Source organism: Arvicanthis niloticus, chromosome 3 (genome assembly GCF_011762505.2).
Source record: "Arvicanthis niloticus isolate mArvNil1 chromosome 3, mArvNil1.pat.X, whole genome shotgun sequence".
NCBI classification, from domain to species: domain Eukaryota; kingdom Metazoa; phylum Chordata; class Mammalia; order Rodentia; family Muridae; genus Arvicanthis; species Arvicanthis niloticus.
The window spans coordinates 92,731,296-92,740,855 of record NC_047660.1 but is presented as its reverse complement, the minus strand read 5'-3'; the positions used below and the strand labels follow the sequence as shown (position 1 = coordinate 92,740,855).

General features: G+C 41.5%; 1 protein-coding gene across 1 annotated transcript; it reads left to right on the top strand.

Moving 5' to 3' along the window:
- The first annotated feature begins 1,092 nt into the window (after positions 1–1,092).
- LOC117705890 (uncharacterized) lies at positions 1,093–7,131 on the top strand. The gene is made up of 5 exons (XM_076930502.1): positions 1,093–1,232; positions 1,959–2,118; positions 3,053–3,184; positions 3,877–4,063; positions 6,586–7,131. The coding sequence occupies exons 1-5, from the start codon at positions 1,103–1,105 to the stop codon at positions 6,589–6,591; spliced, it is 615 nt and encodes a 204-aa protein (XP_076786617.1). The 5' UTR covers positions 1,093–1,102; the 3' UTR covers positions 6,592–7,131.
- Positions 7,132–9,560: the final 2,429 nt, after the last annotated feature.

Genomic DNA, 9,560 nt, shown 5'->3' with positions numbered 1-9,560 from the left:
TCTTCCCAACTGATTCTAGCATGTGTCAAGTTAACCATAAACGTGCCAGCATATTTAACAATGATAAATATACTGAGAAAAAAAGAATCAAGGAAACAGTTCCATTCACAACAGTCTTAAAAAGAGATTATTTTGGAGTACACCTAAGCAAGGATATAAAAGACATCTGAAATGAACACTAAAACATTGAAGAAACTGAAGAAGACACTAAAAGATGACCAGAGACTGTTAAGATTAACATTGTGAAAATGATCATTCTATGAATAGTAATCTATAAAAATAACTGTATATCAATGAGGTGCCAATTTTTATTCTTCACAAAATTAGAAAATAATTTAAAGTTCATGCCTCTAATGGAGGGCATATCTGTGCAAATCCATAAGGGAGAGCAAGCAGTGGTTGATGTTGATCTTTAATCATAGTACATTTCAGACTGTATTGAAGAAGTATTTTTTCCAGGGGATGCTTCAATCTTGTGAAGTTCCCCTGGATCAGATCTGATTTTTGAGACTAACAGTGAGTCAGATACTTAATGTGTGAAGGAAACAATCCCCTGCCTACCCAAACTAAACATTGAGAAAATATTATCCATATATTATACAATTAAAGGTATAGGACAAAGATATTGGCCTCTGGGAAACAGGGGAAACCTGGGTCAGTGGACTGTATGACACATGAGTTGGCTCAGGAGGTTATATTTATTATTGAGAACAATTTCCCACATCCATGGTCCCAGAGATTTAGGTGCTAACAAAAATCTCTTAGGACCATGTCAGGGTCCTAACCAACTCTCCCCATTCAAAGAACTTCACTTGTAATGAAGCAGAGAGAAATCTCTACGTTTGAATGGAGAGGTTCCCAAAGGATATTCCCTGGGTCACATGAGAGGCTCCAGCAAAGGACACCCCAGAAATTGGACAATATGGGGACAGCTACTTAGCAGCTAGGGCATGTCAGTTCCCAGTGACATCATCTGGAATGCCTTCCTTGGACAATCTCTTGTATCTAGGAAAGAAGTAGAATCTTCTGTGATGTCACCTGTGTTGTGGTGACAACTGCCTGTAGGATATTTCTTCAGTGCCTTTTGGGTTCACAAACAGGCATGTTTTCCAGGCTGTTTAGGCTATTTCGGAAAGAGAATGGTGATCAAGGAGAGACCACTCCCAGTAAGAAGGAAGCTGGCCTCCTGTCTTGTAAAAAAGGAAGACTGAAATCATTCTGGGGAAGGCACAGTGAGTCCTGGGTAGAGTTGGGGAAATTCCTTGAAGAAATAGGCTTGATCTGGGCCTTCCAGCAGTATGCCTTACAAGCTGGAGCCTTGGAATTTCTCAATGGCAGAACAAGAATCAAGAGTTTCTGATTATTAGTTTGACAGAGAGGCAGGCAATGACAAACCTGCAGCTACTATTCTGGGAGCGATATAATTTCATTTTGAGTGGCAAAGAATGTCAGGAGGAGGTACTATGGGATTAACAATGTGTCCATTCATGGTAGAAGTTGAAGCCCTTCATCCTCTAGATGACTGCAGGTTAAAGGAGTCTCTGAGGAAAAGAACAGAGAAGGATGCTACCCTGGTCATGTGTGGGGTCTCAGATGCTTTGGGTTTCAACACACATGATTAGATCTTGATGGTGCCAAGCAATATGAACTCCAGGATTTACCTGCATCACATCTGATAGGAGCTGACAATGATCCCTAAATCTTCATGTGTGAGGCAGCTTATGGATTTCAGTGCAAGGGGCCCTGTAGTAGGGAGTGTGGCATATGTATGATGATGAAGGTTGGGAAGAGGGATATAGCTGAGCAGAACAGCTCAAAGATAGCTTTTCTGCTCCCTCTGGGATTCACACTATCTCTAGCTTTTCCTCTTCCTCACCCTTCTTTTGGGGACTCAGAATGGTCTCTCCTGCCTCTGGGCCATTAACTCTGCAAATTCCTAAGTATTTATCTATCTCCAGGCTCTGCTAGGCAAACATCATCCCAGAATTCCACCATCAATAACCAGAAGCAGATGACAAAATTGGAAGAACTGAAATTGAAGATCAAGAAGATGAGCTTTGAGGAGGAAGAAATTAGTGAAATGCTGAACCTGTACAATTATGATGATTTGAACTACAGGTAGTAATTATGCTCAGTCCCCTGTTGACAGTATTGTGCCCTCTCTATCAACCCAAGATTTCCTCTCATCAAAGGAGTGTGTCATCTCTAATCATGCATGTTAGAAAGCCCTGACAAGTGTTGAGTAGTAGGATACTTGACCTTGAGGTGCTTGGAGTCTGGTTGGTTCTGTCCACAGCTGGAATGACCTGGTCAGACTTGCTGCCTCTCAGTGTGGGAATGAAATGCCTGCAGGTCATCACTGCTTTCCTCTGAGTTTGGTCCTTATACTCTGAGACTATGGCACCTCCCTGGATTTAGTTGGCATTCTAATTGTGTTTGTGGGTGGGTTGGTGTGTATGTGTGTGAATGTAGTTGTGTGTGTATGTGCTGTTCAGGATCCGAGCCTCTGGGATTTAATGGGTGTTTAGGATTTGTCTGATGTGCAGTTTGCAGGTCAGGATAGTGTTGAGTCCAAAGAGGCCCAAATTGATCCACAGGGTACTTTGCTTCTTCTGTTTTCTCTGGTGTCACATAGAAATCTCCTGGCGGAGGAAGTGTTATTAAGTTTCTTTCTGCAAATACTATTCTTGTCCTCTTAGAATTCACGTAACAATAGGAACCAAGGATTGAGATGCTTGCCTTAAAAATAAAAGAAAAGTCATCAGAGATATCTGTTGGGGCCAAGCTTGTGGCAGAGACTAGGAGAAACCTCACAGAACTAGTGTATTCCTTCAGGCTCACACAGGATGCTATAGAAGGTCTGCTCCCTCCATTTGGTCCCCTGCCTCTACTGTCCTGTTCTCAGGATTATAAGTTTAATTAGAACCAATAGAACCCAGTTCCAAAACGCAAGGTTGTGGCATATATTATTGGCTGGGGTAGTCCAGGATACAGCCATTTCGCACATGATCCTTAAAGAAATATTTGCTCCTTGGGCCATGCCCTCATACAGGATGAACATCGAATTCAATATCATTAAAAGAAACCACGAAAAGACCATTATGAATATCCAGAGAATTACTGAGTCAATAACTGATGCCATGGAGAGATACAAGGAGCTCATAGAAGAAAACTATGCCTACAGGTGAGTGACTGACACAGCTGAGACCCCAGCACTAGGCAATGCTTCTGTCCTTCTAGGACTTTGAACAAATGTCAGGGCTCTGGTTCTATATTATCTATTTCTTAAGGGGAACCCTGCCTTGAGGCAAGGGTCATGGATTTGTAAGTCTTGGACTCAGGTGTCCTAAGTCTGAAGAGTGTGTAAGTGTATAAGTTTGTAAGACCTTTCCATCTTTATTCTTCCAAATTCAAGATCCTCTTCATAGAAAACATTTCCACCTTATAGGAATATCAAGTAACACTGAACCTCTAGGTTCAGTGACAAGAGATTTAAAGATCTGGGATCCATGACAAAAATGGAAAGAGTGTATTCCTGTTGGGTCTTCTCTCCTCTCTCAGAGGGGAATTGCCTTCTATCTGCTGATGGTTTTCTAGTACCAGGGACAGATAAGCACCCATGAGGAACATTTCTTCTTCCTTGATGGACACAAACCCTCTTACTGTCAGGCTTTACAGGAGTACTTTCAGTCCAGTGGAATGTGGCTTGTCTCTGGATGTGAACTGCCTCTAACTGGTGCTGATAGGTATACTGGGGACTCTAGTCTGTCTAGGCTGTCTAGGGACCAGGGCACTTGCAGGGATGATGGGACTGGGAGGAGTGGCAGGCAAATGGAAGCTGGCTGGGAATCACCATTTTGTTTGTTTGTGGTTCAGCACCAGGCACCGCCAACTCCTTAGAGAACGTTCTCAACTGAAATACAATATCAGGGTATTGCTGCAGAACGCGAACAGGAATCTGCTGGTAGAGCAGAGTGAACCACAAGTGTCCTATGGAGAAGATAAGAGCTTCTGTGAGGAGGCCAACAAGAACATCTATGTCCCAAGTGCCAAGCATCAGCAGGTAGGATGAGGCATCAGAGGCAGATTGGCCTCATGTCTAACCAGAAACACAGACAAACCATTGTCACTGTCCACGAAGTTATCAAGGCCCTCAGTTATGTCTGATCCAAGTGTTCATTTTCATTCCTCTAGGAAGAACAGCAGTGTTATGGGTCTCACTTGAATCATCTGCTTTGCCTACACTAAATTACCTTTTCTTCCAACATGACAGATTCCTCATTGTTTCTGCTCACTTATAATTTTTAGTGTTTCTGTGTTTCTCTGTGTGTGTGTGTGTGGTTTGTTTGTGGTCTGTAGTGTGAATGCTTGTTTGTCTATGTGTATTTGGACCAGCTGTGGATTTGTGTGTTTATACAAATGTTTTGTGCTTGTGTAATGCAAGGTGATTTTGCAAGTGTTTTTGGTATGGGTGTTTCTATATACAAAGGTGTGTGTGTGTGTGTGTGTGTGTGTTGTTAATGTGTGTCTCTCTGTGTGTATGTGGGACTTTCTTCTGACATACATCTGTAAGTGTCTCGAGATGCCAAGTTTAATGAGTAAAGCATTCTGAGATTTCAGTTTGCTTCCAGGAAATATCAAATACATCAGTCCAATTATTCTGCATCCAAACCTAGCTCCCAAGAGAAACAGGACACAAAAAAACTCTTGTAAAGTCAGATTTTCAAATGATTAGGGGCAAAACTGTTGGTTCTCATTGAAGTCCTTTGGAGCAAATCAAAGGAATATGGTGCATGGTTGTAAGGGGGAGGTTGCTGTATAAAACCCATGTGATTATACCCTTTTCTGCTCTTGGTGAATTGTCAAAGCCCACTGGAATGTCAGGTGGCTCACTGTGCCTTCTCAGCCTTCCAGGTTGATTTCCTCACTTTCTACTACCATTTAATTTCAAGCTTCCTCGGCTCAGTAAAAGTTTGCTTTCAGTTTATCTTGGATTTTATTCCTTGAGAGATTGAGTAGCTTGGAGCTGCATCTGCATCCAGCAGAAGTCCCAGAGCTGTGGGGCAAGAACAGGGCTGTTTCAGAAGCCTCTTGAGGGTCATGATACTCTAAAGCACTCAGCCTATGTTATCTGTGTAGCATTCTGCAACTGCTGTTATTCAAAATCACTTTCTCTGAGTTAAAATCAGCCTCAATGTGGGTTGGGAGTCATGAGGACCATTAGACAGGTCTGGTAGTGTAAAATCGGTAGTTCTGTGAGAAGCCACATTCAGAAAGTGGAAAAGAAGTCCCATTTATCCAGCAAATCAGTACAAGTAGTAGATGTATACAGAGCAACTAGGGCACATCAGGGTTGCAGTGGTCTGCACAGCAGCCCTGAAGGAGAAACTATCCAGATGTCCATCAGCTCAAGAGTGAAAATATGAGTAAAAGTGCTCAGTGTGAGATAATCCAAACAAGCATTTGGCATTTCAACTAGTCAGCCTTATCTTACTCAAACTATCCCTGACACAGTCACATGATGGGGAGAAATTTGTACATTTCTATCCTACTTATGGGGATTTCTTATTATTCTGGGCTCATAGCTTTGGACAGCAGGTCAGTAAGGCTATGGCAAAGGAAGCTCCTATTGAAAGAGGCTGTTTACTTAGGGACAAGTCTGAAACAGTGAACAAGAAGCTACTCTACCACCAACATGTGATACAAGCCTGCTCTACAAAGCCTTGGGAACTTGCTAAGCCAGATTAGATAATAGGCCAAGAAGCCTGATTCCAAGTTAAGTTTAAGAGAGGAAAGCATATCACTGACTGACATGTTTATATGCTATACCACTATGCACCTATCCCATTCAAGATTTGATTTTTTATACCTGGAATATATACTGAACAATTTTTATATTAGCAATAACTGAAAAAAACCAACTGGTTACTGCAATATAGCATGCTTGTATTGTGTGAACACAAATATTTTGTATGTTTGAGAGTATGCCCTACAATAGCCATAGACATACAAGGGTATGTTCTGTTTCTTCATGACCATTACCTTATAGTTCAGTGACTACCCTTGGGAACAATTACCTTTAACACACTCTTGCTGATTATAGGACCAGGGCAGTGCCCATGGAGTTCATGTGAGATGGTTTCTCTGGGTATTTCCAGATAAAGGGATTGACAAGTGGAACCCAGGTAGGTTCCAGCACTGAAGAAATAATCATAGCCTTCACTTAAATTATTGGCAGGCTCTCCATAAGGTTTCTACAGGGTTTCCGAGGTAGTTCTCATCTCTCTTGAACTCAGATTCAGACATTGCTACAATGTTCTCATTACTTAATATAATATACCTGGATTATAGGAGAAATATGGTGTTTTTTTTAACTCCAGTACAGTGTGTAGTTCTCAGGTCCGTTTCTAGCAGTTTTTAAAAGCTGAGAAAGCAATCCAAGCACAGGTGCTCTATGACACTTGGGGATCAGGGAATGGCCTCAGCTGATGGGTCCTGCTGGATTGTCCAGCTGAATAGAGCTGGTGTGGGAGGGATAGCTGAATTGACAAATCCTTACCAGGCCTTTGGCCCTTCCTTCCATAGTTCTGAATGCTCCTGCAGAAACTCAAACATGGCACAGACCAGGACAAGATCTTCCACCAAGAGAACTGCTGTGTGAGGTGCACTGAGTGTGTGCAGCCAATGCACCACTATGGCATCTCATCCCTAATCACCATGGCAATAGATGGCCGCAGTCTCTTCTTCATGTTGCTTTCCTGGGTGTGAATAGGCCTTAATTTCATCTGGCCACTAGCCCAGCAAGAGTGCACATTTGGAGGAATTCAGAGAAGAGCTGAGGCACATCAAGAGCTGCTGGGCATCCAGGAAGAGTCTGAGACTGTACAGTTTTTCTTGTCCTGAGGGGTCATCAAGAATAACTTCATGAATATCAGTTAACAAACTTGCAGACTTTGAGCCAAAAGCTGTAACATGTCTTATGCTCAGTCTTGGGAGGACATATTCTTCAAACACACACTGCAAAAAAAGGAGACCTGCTTACATTTCTCTATGTTGCCAAGGCCAGCCACAGGCTGTAAGTCTTTGCTGCAGAAGGAGCAGCCAGGGAATACTGCTTCCCACAGTTCTGGAGTTTGGATTTTCGTTTGAGGTTTTCTAACTTTGGTTATTTGGTTTTCCTTGTTTTCCTTTGAAGTTTTGTTATTGATTTGTTGTTGTTTTGTTCTTGTAATTGATTTAATATTTTGATAAGGCTATACACTGTACATATTGACTGCTTGGTTTCAGTCACTTTTGAGTTTTCTTATGTATTCTTATGAATGAAAGTGTGATCTTTAACTCTTCACTCATAAGAACCTTCCTTATTCAGGTGTGGTGTCACCATGTTGAAATTCCACAGCTATCAGACAGAGATGGATCTCTAAATTCTCATGGGGCTTGGGCTTATTAAGTAATTAGTGCTCTGGTGTGTCAGGTCAGTCAACAGGGTCTAGCAAGAGAGAGAGAGTATGGACAGAGGGGCAAGAGGCAAGTAGAATGGAGTTGAGACAGAATCTGATCAAGTCCCATTTATTGAAAAGAAATCCTGGGTATTTATACACTTTACCACATGCCTTGAAGCCATGGACAAGCAGGGGATCACAGTTGGAGGTGCTTTACCAAGTTTGCCTTACAACCTGGGACACTAAACAGGAAAACAAGGTATGTGAGAAAAACAAGATGTTCATCAGAGTGTGCTCAGCTGTTGTAGGCTGTTTGCAAAACAAGTTTATTGTCATGCTCTAAGGCTTGAGATGGCTGCAAAGAAGATAGCTGCTTTCTGCTAGGAGAAGGCTCCCAACAACTTCCAGCCAGACTGAGCTACAAAGGTGCTGGGACCCCACTCCTAGCAGAAAGCAGCTATCCTCTTTGCAGCCCTCTGGGGCCATATATTTGTAGGTTGTTCCTTGTCTACCCTGACTAGAGACTTGTTTTTCTAGCATGATATTCTTGAGAGCAGCCACAACCGCTGAGCACATTCTGAGAATCATGTTATTTTTATGACATAGCCTGGACTTGTTGTTTAGTGTCCCCAGCTGCTAGGCACTAGTCATTAATTGTCTCCAGCTGCACTCCCCTGCTTGTGCTTATATACCCATAATTGTGTTTCAATAAAAGAGACTTGATCAGACAACTGTCTTGTCTCTATTCTTTGCCCCTGCATCCCCACTGTCTCCCTTGGAGACCCCATTAGATGACCCTCAGGCCTGATCACCTGGCATCCAATGTGGGGAAGGGAGAACAAGAAACTTTTTGAGGGACATTACTACAAGAAGGGTTTTCTACCAAAAATTCAAAAGTGAAACAAAGATGGTCTCTGGGAAAACCTGCTGCATTGACACTGGTAAGTCATGGCATGAACATGGGGCAAGAAATAAGTCAGCATCAACTATATGTGGAACAGATGAGAAAGGCTTTAAAGACAAAAAAGGAAAGGTGAAAATTCAGCATTTGTTGTTATTTTTGATTGCATTAAAGACTTATGTCCCTGGTTTCTTTAAGGAGGAACCATTGATGAGAAAAGATGGCATAGAGTTGGAAATGCACTTAAAGAATTTTACAGGCCATTTGGGCCTGCGAAGGTCCCAGTTACTGCCTTTTCATAGTGGAACTTGATAAATGAAATGATCTCAACAAAGTTTCTGTAGATAGTGCCGGTCGTTGAAGAGGGTGAAAAAATTTGTAAAAGACAGTGAAAAGAAAGAAAAAGGAAAGGACAGAAAGAAAGGCTCATTCTTCTAAGGAAGATATAGATTAAATTTCTCTAGATAGTGATGATGAACAGGGAGGGACCTCTCAAAGGTCATCCAGTAGGCCCCAAAATTTGGATCGGTCTTTAGAGACAGAGAATCCAAGCTGGGAGGAAGCCAAACCAAATACAGTCCCTCAGCCCAAAAAGAAATGACTCAGCCATTCAAAAGAAAATAATAAAATGAATATTTCCAAAATTAAAATCCAACATAAGACCAAAGGGTGATGATTGTTTGTCCTAGTCAGACTCAGATAAGTTGAACTCAGATATTGAGTTACCTTCAATGGTGTTCTTATTCTTTGTGACTACTTTGGCTAGCCATGTCTTTTTTGATTCCACATGAACTTTAAAATTGTTTTCTACTTCTGTGAAGAATAAAATTGGCACCATAATGATATTGCATTTTGTTTATAGATTATTTTCATAGAATGATCATTTTCACAATATTAATGTTAACAGTCTCTGGTCATGGGAGAACTTTCTATGTTATAGTGTCTTCTTCAGTTTCATCAGTGTTTTAGTGTTCATTTCAGATGTCTTTTATGTCCTTGGTTAGGTTTACTCCAAAATATTCTCTTTTTTAGGCTGTTGAGAATGGAATTGTTTCCTTGATTCTTTTTTCTCAGTATATTTATCATTGTTGAATATGCTGGCTAGTTTATGGTCAACTTGACATAAGGTAGACTCACTTGGGAAGAGAGACCCTCAATTGAGAAAATGCATTCATAAAAGTGGCCTACAGGCAACTTTATTAGACGGTTTCCTGAAT

Coding starts and splice junctions, on each gene's coding strand:
- LOC117705890 (XM_076930502.1), top strand. CDS start 1,103: ATGTTTTCCAGGCTGTTTAGGCTATTTCGGAAAGAGAATGGTGATCAA. Junction 1,233..1,958: donor ATCATTCTGGGGAAGGCACA/GTGAGTCCTGGG, acceptor ATCTATCTCCAG/GCTCTGCTAGGCAAACATCA. Junction 3,185..3,876: donor GAAGAAAACTATGCCTACAG/GTGAGTGACTGA, acceptor TTTGTGGTTCAG/CACCAGGCACCGCCAACTCC.